Source organism: Lissotriton helveticus, chromosome 11 (genome assembly GCF_964261635.1).
Source record: "Lissotriton helveticus chromosome 11, aLisHel1.1, whole genome shotgun sequence".
Lineage (NCBI taxonomy): Eukaryota > Metazoa > Chordata > Amphibia > Caudata > Salamandridae > Lissotriton > Lissotriton helveticus.
In genome coordinates this window covers 1,067,212,685-1,067,231,310 of record NC_136072.1, presented here as the reverse complement: position 1 = coordinate 1,067,231,310, position 18,626 = coordinate 1,067,212,685, and the positions used below count along the sequence as shown (strand labels likewise).

The window sequence follows — 18,626 nt, the reverse complement described above, 5'->3', positions numbered from 1 at the left end:
AACTCTACACTTGCAGCTGTGGCACTTGCTCCACTATGCGCCCACGAGTTATGCTCACTGACGAAAACACTACTATGAAGTTGTGGTACTCCCCATGCATACCACTAGAGGCTTTGCTATTAAAGCATGGTACTTGCTCCACTGTGTGCCATAGCCTTCTGTGCCACTGAAAAAGAAACCAGAGTGAACTGACTTGTAGCACAAGTTACTACTTGTGTAAAGATATATCTGTAAGAGACATTAGTTAGTGATAGATTCCTTGCCTTAGAATATCCCCAGGCGTCGACTGGATCTGGAAATTTTTGCGTAACAGTACACTTGCGCGTCGGTAGGCGTCGTCTGCGGCTCCGCGTCCTTCGTCGGCGCAGTGATGACATCGTCTGAGTAATTAGACGCCGCCTCCGCGTGCTGACGTCAGTTCTTAGACACAGCTTTTCCGCCCCAGAAACGCAGAGCCATGTTAAAAACCAACACTGGTGCCATTGAAACTAGGGCCCTGAAAGGGGATGACCTTAACCCTAGATATCGTTTCGCAGAACGGGGAGGATGGGTGGGTCGATAAGGAATCTATCACTAACTAATGTCTCTTACAGATATATCGTTACACAAGTAGTAACTTGTGCATCTGAAAGAGACATGTTAGTGATAGATTCCTTACCTTAGAATAGATACCCCAGCAATACCAACCCCGGTGGTGGGTCTGCGTACCAATAATCACACCAGAAAGTCCTGGAGGACGGAACGGCCAAAGAAGCCATCCCTCCGGACTTGACTGTCCAGGCAATAGTGTCTTGCAAACGTGTGCAGCGAGGCCGACGTAGCTGCCTGGCAAATGTCCTGCAAGGGCACTCCCCGGCCCAGGGCAGTTGTAGTCGCCGTGGCCCGAGTGGAATGAGCCCGCAATCCAACAGGAGGCTCCTTTTTAGCCAAGGAGTACCACACCTGGATTCACAAGATGATCCACCGGGAGATGGTCCGCTTGTGCACTGCCTTTCCCTTCTTAGCGCCCACGTAACCAACAAAGAGTTGGTCATCCACCCGGAACTGGCGTGTGCAATCCAGATAGTAAGAGCGCACGTTTTGGGTCCAGACGGTGGAGCCGCTCTTACTCTTTAGAGGGATGCGGTGGCGGAAAGAAGGTAGGCAAGGTGATAGACTGCCCGATGTGGAAGGCCGTGACAACCTTGGGCAGGAAAGATGGCCTAGTCCACAACACAACCTTGTCCGGATGGACAGAAAGGAAAGGGGGTTTATATGAAAGAGCTTGGAGCTCACTCACTCTCCTGGCAGAGGTGATGGCAACCAGGAAAGTAGTCTTCAGAGTAAGAAGGCGGGGAGGACAGTTGTGAAGTGGCTCAAAAGGAGCGCACATCAGGAATGTAAGAACAAGGTTCAAGTCCCACTGAGGCATCACAAACGGAACAGGAGGGAACGTGTGTGTGATGCCCTTCAGAAAGCGATTTACAATAGGGGACTTGAACAAAGAAGGTTGATCAGGCAGCCTTAGAAAGGCTGAAAAGGCAGAAAGGTAGCCCTTGATAGTGCCCAGAGCAGAGCCATGCTGGGCAAGAGAAAGAAGGAAGAGAAGAACCTCAGAAAGAGGGGCAGAAAGTGGATCCACAGCCTGTGCTGTGCACCATGCCACAAATTTATTCCACCTGCAGGCGTATACTGATTTTGTGGAGGGACGCCTGGCTGCCAGAATGACATTACAGACTTCAGGAGGCAAGTCAAATGGCCTCAACTGTCGCTGCTCAATCTCCAAGCATGGAGGTGGAGACTGGACAGGTTCGGGTGGAGGACCGTCCCCTGCTGCTGCGACAGAAGGTCCTCCTGAAGAGGCAGACGAACCGGGGGGATCGACTGACCTACTGAGTAGCTCTGGATACCAGTACCTTCGTGCCCAGTCCGGAGCCACAAGGATGACTTGGGCCCGTCGCGCTTGATCTTCTTCAGCACTCTGGGCAGAAGTGGTATAGGCGGAAAGGCGTACAACAGACCGCAACTCCACTCGCGACGAAAAGCGTCTCCGAGCGAGTGCCGCCTTGGAAATTCCAACGCGCAGAACTGATGACATTGCGCGTTCTCTTCTGTGGCGAATAGATCTAACCAAGGTTCTCCCCACTGCTGAAAGAGGCCTTGCGCCACATCCGAGTTCAGACGCCATTCGTGATCCATCGTGCACCGACAACTGAGCTTGTCCGCCCTGGCGTTCAGCGAACCTGCCAGGTGTTGAACCACCAGGGTCACGCCCTGATGTTCCAGCCACTGCCAGAGGCGCAGAGCCTCCTGGCAAAGGGTCCACGACCCCACCCCGCCCTGTTCGTTGCAGTACCACATGGCGGTGGTGTTGTTCGTGAACACCTGCACTACACTCCCCCCGGACAGAGGGGAGGAATGCCTTCAGTGCTAGAGGAATCGCCCGCAGCTCCAAAAGATTGATATGGAGCCGGGACTCCGCCGAAGACCAGATGCCTCTGACCTCCGCCTCTCCCATGTGGCCTCCCCAGCCTTGGAGGGACGCGTCTGTCACAACTACGTGCTCTGGTTGGGGAAGGGAGAAGGATCTGCCGCTGACCCAATCGCGGTCCGTGAGCCACCACTGCAGCTGTCTCGCAGTGCCCTCCGAGATCAGGACATGGTTGGAGAGGTTGCCCTGATGCTGGGCCCACTGAAACTTCAGGTCCCACTGCAGAGCCCGCATCCGCCACCGGGCGTGATGCACCAGAAGGATGCAGGAGGCCATCAGCCCCAGAAGCCGCAGCAACAACCTGACCGAGATCCGGGATAAAGGCTGAAAGAGTGGAATCAGAGCCTGAACATCCCGAACCCGCTGTTCGGGTGGATAAACCCGAAACTGCGCCGAGTCGAGAACCACTCCGATAAAGTGGAGCTTCTGAGAGGGGCACAGGTGTGACTTTGGCACATTGATGGAGAACCCCAGCTGGTGCAGGAGGTCTGCCGTTGTCTGGAGGTGGCTGACGACTGTTTGGGGCGAGCCCGCCTTCAACAACCAGTCGTCGAGGTAGGGGAAGACTGAAACCCCTAACTTGCGCAGATGAGCTGCGACCACCGCCATCACCTTTGTGAACACCCGTGGTGCGCTGGTAAGGCCGAAGGGGAGCACGGTAAACAAAGTGCTCGAGGTCAACCGTGAACCGCAGGTAGCGCCGGTGGGCCGGCAGGACGGGGATGTGGAAATAAGCGTCCTGCAAGTCCAACGCTACCATCCAGTCTCCGGGGTCCAGGGCAGCTAAGACCTGTGCCAGTGTCAGCATTTTGAACTTCTACTTCCGGAGGAAGCCGTTGACGTTCCGGAGGTCCAAGATAGGGCGTAGGCCCCCTTTGCCCTTCTTGGATACCAGAAAGTAGTGGGAGTAGCAACCACACCCTACTTCTGGCCCAGGATCGCGCTCGATGGCCCCCTTGGCCAAGAGGGCCGTAACTTCCTCCTGCAGAAGTCGCAAATGATCCCCCGATACACGGTGGTTCTGAGGTGGCATGGCTGGAGGAGTCGCCTCGAAAGGGAGGGAGTAGCCCCTTCGGACGATTTGCAGCACCCACCTGTCCAACGTGACGGTGCGGTGAGGGTCCATGACCGACATTAGTCGGTCGCAATCCTCACAAGGCTTAAAACCTGGCATCCCTACCGGCACCGTTCGGAGTCGAAGACTCGAAGGAAAGATCAAAAATTATCGTAAAAAGTTTTAGTCAAAAAATGACTAAGGTACCACTTTTTCCAGATCTGCGCTGCTGGCGCGGAAAAAAGAAGAACTGACGTTAGCACGCGGAGGCGGCGTCTAAGTACTCCGACGACGTCATCACCGCGCCCACGACGGACGCGGAGCCGCAGACGACGCCTACCGACATGCAAGGGTACTGCTACGCAAAAATTTCCGGATCCAGTCTGACGCCTGAGGATATTCTAAGGTAAGGAATCTATCACTAACGTGTCTCTTTCAGATTGGTGGGCTACCCCTGAGGATCTTGTCAACCATGTGCCTGTGCAGACTATGCTGCAAGCAAGGAGATATTGACACTTGTCAGAGTGGTGACTGAGCAGTGCTTAATTTGAGTCAGTGGTTTCCGGTGCTCGGCACCGGTACTTAATTGTCAACACCACACTTATGACAGTATGCCACATGGTGGCGCTGCTCAGCTAATTTAGAGATGAGCATAACAGTTGTTTATGAATACAACATACATTCAAAATTACTAATAACTGCCTCCCTAGCCATTCCTTTAGCTTTGGGCACCTATAATCCGAACTGTCGCACTTGCAGGCGAGAGAGATGGTTAGTAGTTGTTTTGGCAGCGATGACAGGGGAAATGGGTGGTGCAAGCTGCAGCGGCCTCCTGGTAATGGCCCTGGCACTAACTATTTAGCAAACTAAGCACTGTGACTGAGTGACTATGCAGCTTACAAGGAGTTAACTGTACGTGAATCGGATTGGAATTCAACCACCACTGTTACAGTGCCTTGGCACAACTCAGCTGCAGACCTCGGACTTGAACCTCGAGACAGACTGCAAGCACCTGACTTGACCTACTCACACCAGCACAAGAAGAGACTGTGACACAGCCTTTGTGGCCATCCACCAACAACTGAGTGACCTTAAGAAGGCTGCGGCCTGAGGAAAACTGCTGCCCCAGGCACTGCTGCACAGCCATGCACACAGAATGTCTTTCCCTATAAGCGGGAAAGTCAATATTGAGAAACAGTAGGCCAACACTAGTTGTACTGCGAGCCTTGAACACAAGTAAGGCAAACATTGAGAGACTGAGTGCTGTTAATGCCTATGAGACCCAAAGCAGGAGGTGCTGCACCTGTGCTCAGACTGGGGTACCTTTGGATTAACGAAAGGTGGGAAGGAATAGAGGAGGGCATCCTCACCGAGTCAGCATAACCCTGACTCAGAGAATTTTAATACCAGATATTTCCATGTAGTATTACATTTGACTGTGTATTAAAGTATTTTTTGTTTTACAAAGATAAGAACTGGGCACATTACTGTGCTCTGTGGTAACCTCTATGAGACGCCTATGATTACCAATGGCTGCCAGGTGGAAAAACCTATGCTCAAAACATGAAGCCTGAGCTGGTCATCGTAACAAGACGATGATAAGGGTTACATGCATGGCTGGTTCATTGTGAAATGTATGTTACAGGCGTTAGGTCTGATCAGTCGACTAAGAAAAGTTACCACAAAGGGAGTTAAGTAGGGCCTGAATTATTTATTGTGAAAAACATATGTTAAAGCCAACATGCCTTTAAAGGTGGATTCTTATTTCACTATGTTAAAGCCCTGAGACAGATATTTTGACCGCTTGAATCCAATTTACTAAGGCAGTATGCAAGGCCTTTGGTGTTAGTTACCCCCTTGGGGTAGGAGAATGGCAAAATGATAATCCTTGCTCGATTCTTAGGAGGGGTTCTATACTGCTTAGCTAGCCACAATCTTGTTCAAATTTGTAATTCTATACATAGTATTCAGCTTGTCTGTTTAACAGTACGTTTTAGGTCTTGTCTGACAGCTTTAGGTCTTCAAGATTTGTTTCTTGCAATAAAAAACAAAATCATAAAAAGTGCATACATACATACAGTGAAGAGTTTTAAGTAAGCCTTTTTGAGCCATGGGTCTGCTTTGAGATTCAGTTCACATTCTGCTTAGACCCATGACATGGAGCATCTGCCAAAGGGTCATCCCACTTGAGCCAATGACCTGTGAGACACAGTATTTCACCTGATCACGTGTCCCCATTGATAGTGGAACTAGGTGCTCACTTTCTACTTACTTAATCTGGCTTGTGCAGCATTCCATGCAGCAACTGCTTCTAAATGTTACTGTACATAGTAGATCTTTTTTTATAGTTCCAAAATTGATACTTTTTTATAAGCATATGTCCGCTGTCCTGGAACAGAATAATACCTTTAGGCAGAATGTTTTTACTTTTATTCTTCTAATATATCTTGCTTGTTGAGCTTTTGCGTGTTTTACAGTAGATAGGTGAGTGAGTGAATGCACAAATGTATCAATGGGTGGATGAATAGATGTGTAAATGTAAGTAAGAGTACATGTATGACAAGTTATTGAGTGCCTAAGCTCACTAGTGACTAAAGAGGCACTTTCGGTTATAAGCCAAGCCTCTTGGTAATGCCAAAGCTTCAAAAGAGTATATATCATTGCAAATTATGCTCTTGGAAATTATTTTTCTATATTTCATGCTTGCCGGGTGCAGTGCAGAGCTTTTATTTAGTATGCCTTATTTACAATACAAACCTAACAACGCGGTACAACTCTTAATCACATCAAGTCCATGACACTGACTTACAGCCACGATGAGTGGACCAGTACATGAAGCTATACATTTCCAAAGACTTTTCAGTAAGTGAAACTTGGATAAAAATAGCAAAGTTTACAAGATTACAATTACATAATTGCTTCAATTTTAAAAATGTGCTTATATAAAAACAAAGAAGAGGGATTGCAAATATATCATTAATAAAAGAGTAAAAATGAGTTTGACTGCTTGTTGGTCTAATTGATTTTTAATTTCATAAGATAACTAGAGTACCACCAACCTGTCCAGTGTAAAGTTCACCTGCTTTCTCGCCAGTAAATAAGAACATGTTTATAAAGGTGATTAGAATACTTGGTGCAACTTTTGAGTTTTCTGCAGAGTAGGCCAGCCACTTAAAGATAATCATGAACACCAAGTAGCCAAAGATACTAAGCATGAAGACTAGTTCGGGAATAAACACCAACACAATGCTGTATGTCTTCTTGAAGTGTCTGAAAGCAGAAAGGATAAAAATACAACAAATAATTACACTTGTGTAATTGCCTCCCAACAACATTCTATGGAAATAAAAATTGTTAAACGTAGCAGCTTCTTGAGAGCAAGGTAAGTATTTCTAAATACGACAGTACTTCTACAGTGCAGTTAACAAGTAATTCTAATTAGACTGAAACAAGTTGAAAACTTGCTTTGCGTTTAGGTGTGTTTCAGATGATAATAAACTTATCAAACATTGGTATTTTGATCCAGCATCATAACTGAAGGACATTCTGTTAGACACTTGCAATATATCAGTAAAGGCTATGTGGGTTTTAGGCCTATAGAAACAGTAATTAACCCATAGAAAGGAAACACATTAATTGACAAGTAGCAACTGATGACTGAATATACACTATAAAATTAAACTGTATTATATCCTGCACTCAGCTGGCAAGAACGAGAAAAAACAGGAACACCACAAGGCGTATGTCCTGAGAGTGTTATAAAGTATAATCAGGCACTTTATGCGCCTTAAGTATAATGACGAGCTTAATTTCAAGTGCAAGAGAAAGCTTTTCTAATATCTAAGTTGAGTGAGCATATCAATTCGGAAAGAAGCACGGTCACTAGAAAAATGAATTGATTTGACAAATGCAATTACGACACAACGAACTGGCAAATCATGTCCACTGAAAGAGTACACTGCACCATGACAATGCCTGGGCGACTGTACAAACTCAATTCATTGCACAGTGAGTTTACCATTCCAGAACGTGGGACTTTTGGATTGAGAATGTTTGTAGAGAACTAAGGGGGATGGAGGAAGACCTACTGGTTGGTGGGATCCCACATACAAAATATATTCTGGTTAGTGAGGGTTTCCAAAATGAGAGAGGGATTTGAGGATGGGGGGAGTACTGCCCTTTAACAGGAACCAGCAATGCACTATATCAGACCTAGCGCTAGGTCGTTTTTTCATTGACTGCCTAAGATTACAGTTAGTTTGACACCATTAGAAGTTAAAACCATCTATGCGGTTTTAGAACAATAGAATCACGACTGACCTTCAATAAATTATCAATAGTAACATAGGTATTCTTAAAAGAGCCAAAATCAATACAGCAGAGCAACACTATCTAAGCATGTATAAATATCAGGTAAATGAATATGCTTTAAAAACGTTTTCATCAGACTCCACCATCCTTTACTACCAGGTTCTGCTGAATCACAGACAAATCTACTTATTAACTGAGGGAGGGAAAAGGAAACTAACAGAGGATTACGGCCATGGAAAAAGATAAGATGTGAATAACGAGGACATTAAAAACAAAAATGTAATCGATAATACTAGAACATCCCCCTACCTATAAGGGTTGGAGAGGCAACAGTTATCTAAAAAATATACCTACTGAATATTAACCAGATTCCTGTCAATCATCAAATCTAGTAAATAAAGTCCTTGATGAAGCCGATTGCCACTGATGGAGCAAGGAGGAAACAAAAAATGTTGCATACCCCTTGTAAAATGAACTTTCCGTAACAATATGTACTAAACGTGTGGTTTTGAAATTAACCAACATAGAATAGAATGCACACACACAAATACACGTGGGTTACTAATTTGCATGTAATTGCCAAGCATAATTTACTAATTTGTCGTATATTGTGTCATAAAGTGTACGCATTTGTCGTAATCTAATTGAGTATTGCATGAATGTGCTTTTTGTCTGTTTATTTGTGGCATACATTATGAAGATTGGTAAGTAAAAACACGCATAAGTGTTGCTTAAAGCTAGGTAAATACAAACTGGGATATTGTTAGAAGGGGGAGGTAAACAGAAAGGCTTTATTTCGTAAATCTACATTTGTGTTTGTTTCTGCAATAGTTCCTAAATTGAGGCCTGTGTGAGCAAACAGAATGGATGCTAACTGAAATTCCGAGGTGGCAGCCGAAGTACGCATGCGCCAAATCGGATATGCGAGCTGCCTGTGCCTGAGCAGAATGGGTCAAGAACAGCGTGGCCTGCCTCATGGGGCACATGCCAAGTTTGTTGAAGTCAGCAAGTTAACTCGTGGGAATGGGACACAGAATAACAATTTAAAGGACACTTTGAAGGAAGCAAAAGTCTGAACAATAGCACCACTATTTTTCCTAGTCATAAGGATGACTTTGCATAAATCGAACAGTAAAACGATGAGGTGATGCGCAACCAACTCTAAATTGACCAATCATAGACATTTTAGGACATAAGAGTTACAAATTTAGATAGATAAGTTAGTGAAAAAGGGTATAAGAGGACATTTGAGACTTTGAAAGGAGCTTACTTTTCGACCTGATCTTTGCACCCCGAGATGCTGTCGGTCTGCGCAATTTTTCATATGGCGCTGGGACTTTGAAATTTTTCTGAACTTTAACTTTTGAATGGGTGCGAAGTCCTATGAGAAGGGAACATCGAGAGAGATAGAGAGGTGTCTCTTTGGGAACTATTTTGTTTTTGTGCTGATGCCTGCATCTCTACATTTGGGTAACATATGTTTTCTTATTTTCCTACACTGTCATGATTAAAATATAGGTTTTGAATTTAACCTTTCTTTCAGGATTATTAATGCATAACTGAATTATTTCCTTTAAGAAAACCTAGAGATCATGCTAGGAGATTTAATCTCTAAAAAAAAGATAAATAAATGGAGAATTAAGCAGGTCTTGTTGTCCTTGAGTTAACTTTTACTAGCTGATCCATCAGAATGAATAGTGGGCTGTTTTAAATCTTTCCTTTAAAAAACCGTGGTATTAAAATAAAACTGCAGCTGTAAATAATGTATTCAATTTTAGTTTAGGCACTCCGCTAAAGCACCGAGGCTCTCCTTTTAGGTCTTCACTGAATCCTCGGCGTAGAATAAATGTGTGAGTGATAGTTGTTCGATAGGGAACTAGCACTGTAAAAACAAAAAAATCAAACATGTCCCCCACCTCATTTCATTTGGTAAATATGAATATTGAGGGATAACTGTGGTGCCTGACAAATCAAAGACGTACCCACCCAGATCTGTAGGACCCCTTTAGGCTTCCCACTAAGTGAAGGAATAGCTGGAACAACACATGAAGCCGATCCATCCAAGTGATGTGCTTCTATATTCCAAGCCTCCAGTAGTAAGATGGTGCCACAAACCCAGGTAAAATCCAGTCGGGAATTATGGTCTATTTAAGAATAAATGGCAGCCATGCTCCTGGAAAGAATGTTTAAATCCCTCTTGGAGAATGATGTTGAGACTTTGGGCCTGATTTATAGCTTGGTGGTAAAGATACTTTGTCGCAATGGTGACAGATTATGCTTACTGCCAAGATAATGATCCGCCCGCACAATTTAGTTGTGGACTGACTATAGGTTTAACCACAGCAGAGAATAATCCATCTCTGCCGAGATTAGACTCCAATGATGGCCCTGTGGAGGAAGGGCCGCATGAGGCAGATCTCTAATTCTGCCCACAAAATTAAGATGAGTGGAAAACCTTGGCAGTAAGGGGCAATGAAAAGTGCTAATGTCACCCCTCGCCATGGAAGAGGACTCCCATGGCGAGGAGAGAATTTTATTTTTTAATTTTCAAAACGCTATTTCAGGATTTTATTTTTGACAAAAGAAAAGAACACATCTTGGTTCAAGGCTCTGTCATGTGGGCGGAGCCCTGCATCAAACTATGAACATCACTGACAGGAACTGGGGTTACCGAAGTTCCTGTTAAAGCTTTAGAAATCAAAGTAAGTATGGTTCAGGGCTCCATTATGTGGACGGAGCCCTGCACCAAACTATAAACAGCACTGACAGGTACCACCATGACAGTAGTTTCTGCCAATGCTTTAAAAAACACTACCAGCTTGGCGGTCATTTCTAAATTTGGTGGGAGGCGTGGTATTGGCCTGGTGGATGTTAAGTCCTCCACCAAGCCAATGGAGATTACTCTGTCTGCCAACAATTAAATCGGGCCCTTTGTCCAGTAACACAGTGGCAGGTGGGGCTCGAGGTGAAGAGAATACAGGAACAGGATCATTTACAGTCGTTGGTTGGGGGAGTCAAGCATTGTCATTCAGTGATTCCAGAAGGATAAAACGATTGTGAATATGGAATTGAGGATAGCTGTCAGTATTAACTGTGGCTAACCGTTTGGATTAATAGGTAATATGTATTGATAACATGAGGTTTATAAAAAGAAATAACCTAGAAGAACAGCTCTAGAGCACCCAGAAGTCAACAGGGTTCAAAAGACCTTTATAAGGAGGATATCAACAGTTTCTTTGTAAAGATTGGTACCATACAATCCCGTGGGTCTTGTTTGATACCTGGACCCATCCAGGAGACTGATCTAACAAAAGGTATGCAAGGAGGGAAAAACAGTTGATTATTTGGTAGATAAATAGTCTTGTTCATAAGTTAAGTGAATATTTGTAAGGGGCCAGGTTCAGCATTGGTAACCTTGAATCATCAATCCTACGATGTCTTTCTAGAGAAGTGTCTTTCAAGGCGGTCACTGAGATGTGGAAGATTATTGAATAGACTAGGATCAGCTGGACTAGAACTTAAAGAACCTACGGTCTTCAGCAGGTCCTTGTCTTCAACAGAGAAAAATCTCTCTTATAAGAGCTCAAAATCAGGTTCCTTTACTGCAATGATACAAGGCTCGTATTTATTAATTAAAAATTGAAAGGAAGATAACCTGATCACCTCATTGTTTCCAGAAATAGGACAAGATGAGGAGGTTGAGGATCTAGCCAGATGAAGCGAGGCTGATCCTTCCCTGGTGAGCTGTGCTGGGTTCTTAGCATGGGTATGGATTTCTGCAGTGGGCTACTTCTTTTGGCACAATACATTGAGTTAAATAACAGAACTTCACATTGAAGATCACTTTGACAAGAAGAACGGCCATTGTAAACTAAAGAAACACATCTGTGTTGAATCGTTAGTCTATGACATTCAGAATGGGATTTCTTTATTACCTTCTTACTTACCGGTAGTTAAAGGCTCCAAGAACAATTCCAAATGTCATATGCACCACTCCAATGATGATGGACATTTTCATTTTGAAAGAGTTTAAAAAGGTTAACCGGTTGGTTGCCAAGTTCCAAATCTAGTGACAAGAAAAAAAATCAATCACTTAAAGCATGAATGTTACACAAGTTCCAATTAAAATGAATTTTAAAAGCAAACGCATAAACATAAAATAATATTTATTTAAATAGGGGCATGAGCAATAGGGTGTGAAATATGACAAACAACGAAGGAAACAAGGTTAAAAAAAACTTTCACAAAAAAAGGTTAGGGCTAATGGAATGTTGATCGTGGTGCGAATGGAGGTTGAGTGAATGGCTAGGGCATCCCAAATTAATATAATTTGAATACCATTGTTCCTGGAGAGCTCTTGCTGCTGCAACTATCATGGTGTTCTTTGCAGGAGCTGGTTACTCATGAGTCATCTAGACAGAGCAACATGATGTTCAGAGGGTGTCAGATCTTTTTTTCTTTGATACGAGCCTAACAACCTAGTGTAACCATTAGGAGCTGTATTTAGAAATAATTCACTGGTCTGAATCTAGAAGTATCACTGTGGTAGCTAGCAAAGCTGCATGTTGCATTGGATAACAAGTTTCAAATCTCATCATACTAATGTTTTTTGTTGGTTGCGTTCTGAACTCTGGGGATGGAGGCCACAATAATCTGACTTGAGGAAGCCCAACCAACTGATGGAAGCCAACCTTATTCTCAGAGCAGGGTAATTTATTTCTCACCCATTGTTGAGGTTGTGGAGGGAGGACCTCTTTTTCTCAATTATGTCACTGTTTGATCCATGTATCATTTTTCATTCCTCTCTGGCCACTTGGCTTTCCTTTGTTTAAACTGAGTTAACGTTATTTGGAGATGTGCTATTTCGTTGATGACCAATGCAATACTTATGGTTAAGAACTTTATTTAGTTGCCAAATAAAATAGAAATTAACCTAAGGATGCATGTCAAGAGCATGCACAGCTAACCCCAAGTGCCCCTGTACCTTTTGTTTGCTTGGTTTCTGCCTATCTCCCACAACCTCTGAAAAGGACAACCAGAAAGATGTACTATTAATACATAGGCTTAGCATGGGTTACTGGGTGGCATTGCGACTGATAATAGGAGGGCAACTTCTGTCCGCTCTTATGTATGATATCCAGGCGGTTCATTCTGGGAACAGACTTATGCTTTTGAGATCCATGCTTGAAAAATTCATGCACACAGCCTCTAACCTCAGAAAGGACACAGGTCATGAAAGCCAACAAAGCTGTATTCTCTAGGGCAGGGTGGACATGAACCTTTTTAAGATATGTGATATAGCATAGCCCCCGTTCCAAAGAGCAGTAAAGTGCTTCACTGAGGACATTTTGACTTCAGTAGGAGCATCTCAAAAGTGAAGGACTGTACAGAAAGTGGTATGATGTGATGGGTCCAGTTACAACGGAATTACAAAAATCATGATATGGATTAAAGGGAGCTTGGAACATCAAATAGTTCTAGAACTGGAAATACACTGCACCTTTGGATTTTACCATTTTCACTGCAGACATTTCAATTTAAGGCACAGGACAATTTGCAAAGAATAACATGCCTTATTTAGTTAAAAGGCAAAACCAGGATTACTCCCCAGGTCTGTAAACTGCAAAATTTGCATTTTAAGCTCTAGACCACATCTCCTAATGAAAAAAACAGGTTTCCATTTCCCTAAATGGCACTGAACCATGGCAGTCTATCATTCAGATGAAAAAGTTACTTACCTGCGGTAATGATCTAGCTGGTGGATACACATATTTGTTGTTCATTTCATTGAGGAGCATTCTCCTGATACAGTGTTTCTAACAAACGTCACTAAATAAGGACTCTGCCCACGATATTGTGAAAGCCATTCCTCAAGGATATGCCAGAATTAGACAGGACAGGCCTGCGCAAAGGGGCAGAGGAACCGCAATGATATTTAGGCAAGGGTTTCATTGCTCCTCTTCAGAGCTTTCAAACAATGGATTTGAAGATCCCTCTTCTCCCTGGCACTTACAAAGGATTTTGCCTCATCAGGGCCCTTGAATTATTACCTTCCGGGCACCCTGCCTAATTTTGTCACCTCCCTAACGGATAACTTATCTCGTTTAGTACTTCAAGACTTCAATTTGTTAGTCGTAGGTGACTTTGACCTCCATTTCAACCATGCCAGCTGTCCAGCAGTAACATCCTTATTAGGGAACCTGGAGAGTCTACAGCTTAGTCCGCAATTCCATTCACAGTTCAGGACATACCCTTGACCCTGTATGCTCCAAACTGGACAACCTCAATATCAAGGTCAAGCCATATCATTGATCCTGCATACACCAAACCTGCCATCAAGGCCCAACTCCCCCTGAGGTGGTATGACCATCTCGATATTCTCATCTCCTTAAAACTCACAGGGATACCAGCGAGCTACTTTGGTCGTACACGTGGGCCTAATGGACCCCTTTGAGGTTTTCTCAAGAACTTGAATGCAGCCGACCCAGTCTAGATCAAAATATGGACAAGGCTAACAAAGAAACCGGCGAATGGATTCGCCGAGTCATAGATCAGATTACTCCCCCCTTAAACCAGGTCTCCCACAGGCAAAGACTGCCAAGCCTGTCGGTTTAATTATGAATAACTTGTAATGAAGCAGGAATGCAAACGACTTGAACACCTCTGGTGCAAAGTATATGATCCACTGCGCAAAACGGACTATCTAGCTGCCTAAAAGAACGAACACCGCCATATTAAATAATCTAGACACGATTTCTACAGAACCAAAATTCAGTCAGCTCTCAATACCTCCAGAGAACTCTTTCTATAGGAAAATCCCTCACCTCACCATGCAGTCTCCTCATCTATCTCACCTTCTGTGGAGAGATGTTATGATTTAGCCTACTTCTTCTCGTAGAAGGTAGACAATATCTATGCATCGTTTCCCATTGACACCAGAAACTCTCCATGTTTGAGCTCTTGTTTTACCACCTCAGAAAATAGTACTAAACTCCTGAAATTCAATGCCAATGAATTGAATGTCATGACTGTGCTCTGCTCCTCTGTGAAATCTGGCTCTCCTCTAGATCCAGTATCTCCCTCTATTCTAGAGCAAGGTTCAGCAGTTATGTATCCTGTCTTGTGTGACCTTCCTAATTGTTCTCTGGCCTCGGCCTGTGTTCCCCAGAGTTGGAAACATGCAATGGTAGTCCCATTATTGAATAAACCCTTGCTTGACCCTTCAAACCAGAAAATTATCAACCTCTCTCTCTTTTACTGTTCTTCTCCAAGATTAATGAGAAACATGTGAACAAACAACTCTCTAACGTCCTTAAATCAAGGATGTGCTTCATAGGACTCAGTCAGGCTTTCGTCAGTCTTACAGCACTAAATCTGCCTTGCTGTTAGTCGGTACGTCAGATCTTCGATTTAGTCGACTTAGTGGCAGTCATAATGTTGGATCTCAGTGCTGCTTTCAACAAGGTATCCCACAACATCTCGTGGGAAAGTGGTATTGATGACAAAGCCCTGCACTGGCTTGCCTCTTTTCTGCAATCTCAAAATGTTTCAGGTCTCTTTAAAACCTTTTACCCTGAAGCAGTTTCCACTGGATCAAGGAGTGCCTCAAGGATCCTTCCTAAGTCCAACTTTTTTTTACTATTACGTCCGACCTCTGGCAAACTTTATTGAAAGTTTTGGCTTTACCAGAATTTCATACAAGGAGGACAATACACAACTCCACTTCCCAATTGTGCCTAGGTCTTTTGGAAGTAGCTAGCTGGATGGAAAACAACTGCTTAAAGGTGCGAGGTTATGATCCTGGATAACCAGTCTGACATCTGGTCCATCTCTTGGTCGCCAGCACCTCAGCAGCCTTAAGCATCACTTTGAAGAGTGAAATAACCTCTGGTGTAGGTGGTCCTGTTGGATAGTCCATAGTGATTTCTGGCGAGGTGTGCAGCCCGCTTGCCGAAGGCACTCTTTGAAAATCTAGAGGTTCTTGAATGGGATTGTTGTCAGGATAGTGCTCCATTGGGTCGGAGTTGGTTCCAAAGAGGTCATGTAGACGGGCTCTATATGCCTCTACATCCAGAATCCGCTGGGTTTTACGGTGGGAGTGAACTTGAGGTTCAACATCGGGATGCGGAGCCTGTGGCTCTGTATCCGGAGGTGGAGTTAGGGGCAGGGTGGTGAAGGCTGTATCGGTGCTGTCCAGGGCTCCGGTTAGAATATCTTGAAGCAAAGAGCCAGGTGGAAGCAGTATGGCAGCGGCTCTGCAGTAAAGGCCCTGAAGGGCAAGAAGAGGGGGATACGATGTGGCTCTGTTGGGGCAAGAGGGACCCTGGACGGCGTTGGTGCCTTTTCAAAAATGGTGTTCATGGCATTTAGAAATGCTGCAGGATCTGCACCAAGAAGTTGTGGAGTCCTGGGGCTGGCACCAAAGGAGTCGCTGGTGTCGGGGCTGGAGGTCAGTTAGGGGCCGATTCCACAGGGAAAGTAGGGCTGTGCCGAGGATCCTCCGCAGAGATAGAGACAAGTTCCAGGGCCTACCTCTAGGCTGCTTTTTGTTCTTTTTCTTGTACTTGCGCCGTTTCTTCTCTGATGACGTTGAAGGGGACTGGGAGTGGCGAGACCTTTTTTGGCAACATCGAGCTCCCTTTTCTCAAGCCAGAAACAGTTTGGCCTAATGCTACATAATGGCCTTAGAATTCATGCTGAGGCATGAAGGACACGAGTTAGTGTTGTGGTAGGGGCCCAGACACCATAGACAAATAGCATGAGGATCGGTGATGGACATTTGTCCTTAACAGTCCCTGAAAAGGTTAAACCCTGACTTTTTGGGGGGAGATATTCTTTGGAAGAAGGTACTGCGTTATTTAGAGAGGAAACATTTTCCTCAGAAAAGAAGCTCCAGATTCGCTGTGAAGGCATGGAAAAAAGGGAACAAATGTTGGCACGCTGATGTGGGCGCTAGATGGGCTTTGTGGCGTCATCTGACATCACTTCCGGTGCAGACCGAGGCTAGCACCCTCCGTTGGCGACTTAGAAGTTTTGAAACTTCCGGATCCAGTCTGATGCCAGGGGTAGATCTACAGATGAGGAATCTGCAGGTATAAATACTCATCAGAAATATCCTTATTCGGCTAATTAAAGTCACATAAATTAAAATTATAAATACAATTGGAGATAATATTAAAAATCAGTTAAAATAAAATCATTTGAAATATGTGATGAATAGGTAAATACAAGATAAAAAGCAAACTCATACAAACAAAGAAATTGTATCCCCAAAAATGAATTTAAGACATAGGTTACGCAATGATAAACAACGCACCAACAAACTTTTAAAAAGATACACATTTCCTTATTTTAAAAACTACAATTCAAAAATTGACACTGACAGTGTAAGCTAATTAATTACAGAACATTTGGAAAGATACCAACGCAGGTCGAATTTGGGTAAAATGTAATGATTTAGTATAAGCAGTTAGATATTACCCACAAGCGCAATTACAACATTTACAATAAAGAATTGAGGTCACAGTTGATTGTGAAGAAAGTTGATTACAGGGACAAGGAGGGAAGTGTTCAACCCCTAAGGAAAAGTAACACAAAAGTGCACAACACCCAATCTAAAAGGAGTCAGTAAAAATCTATGTAGAGCATTGGAAAAAAAACTCAGATTGGGTTCCATATCCAAAATATTTTTTACTAAAGCATGAGTTCCTACTGATGGCTTAGAGAGTTCACTATCTTTCCTCCTAGCTTGTCAGTGTGAAAATTTGACAATGGTGTTAGGCTTCGTGAATTACTCCGGTCTACCCAAAGGACAGACAGTTGGAGATCACTGCTTAATTGAAGTGTGTGTTCTGGTTTAGCCCAAATTAAGGTTGAAAGAACAATAGGGGATCATTTAACTCTAAAAAGGGTGGACCAAGTTCTTCATGGCAAATATAAGATAAGCTACTTGTGGCTGGTACGCACCTGAAAAATCTATTTTCCTTGATTTGTAAGTGGTTTAATCAGCTTGGATCCCAATTTAGTAGCAAAATCGAAAACAGCAGCCACTGATTTCACAAACTGTCTCCTAATAGACAGTAAATGATGCCATTTCCCAGAGTAATGAAAGGGTACCCGATTTGAAAACGTACTATTTATTTATTTTCAGAGTTTTATAGAGCGCGGACAAGACCCTTGCGGGTATCAGAGCGCTTTACAGTACATGTGAAAGATAATGATAACATAAGTCCAAAAGAGTACATATAGCCAACGGGCAATCATAGAGAGGGGCATTGGAAGTGACCTGGAAAGTGAAGAAATACAGTACAGGACAGAAGTAACAATAAAAAATTTAAAAAATTAAAAAAAACAACATCAATGAGGACGACAAAAAACGGATCAGAAAGATGATGATAAAAATGCATTGCTGAGCAATGGTAAAGATAGATAGATTGCTTAGGTGGGCTAGATTGAAAACATATACAAAAGTACTTTCAGCAAAAAAAAGGTCTATGGTCACGATGATTTTGCCATAAGAATGGCTTTTACTTCCCTTTTGAAAGCTGCAGTGGAGGGGTTGAGTCTAGTTTCCGGGGGGAGGGCGTTCCAAATCCTGGGCGCCATTCCAGAGAATGAGCGTTTGTATGTTTTTTTCTTGTTGAATCTTTGAGGCTTCAATAGAAGGTTTTCAGAGCTTCTCGTGGATCTTGTTCCGCCAGAAATGGTAAGTTTCTGTGTGAGGTAGTTGGGTGCATTGTGGTGAATGGCCTTATGCGTCATGCACGCTATCTTCAGGTGAATTCTGGCTTC

The 18,626-nt window shown here is 43.8% G+C and overlaps 1 protein-coding gene across 1 annotated transcript in view; it reads right to left on the bottom strand.

Moving 5' to 3' along the window:
- ATP6V0A2 (ATPase H+ transporting V0 subunit a2) overlaps positions 1-18,626 on the bottom strand; it is a 420,906-nt gene that overhangs the window by 78,162 nt on the left and 324,118 nt on the right. The window contains exons 14-15 of the mRNA XM_078667621.1: positions 11,783-11,901; positions 6,584-6,794 (exon numbers count right to left, since the gene is read on the bottom strand). Coding sequence (XP_078523747.1) covers positions 6,584-6,794; positions 11,783-11,901 — 330 coding nt within the window. The remainder of the gene's footprint in view (positions 1-6,583; positions 6,795-11,782; positions 11,902-18,626) is intronic.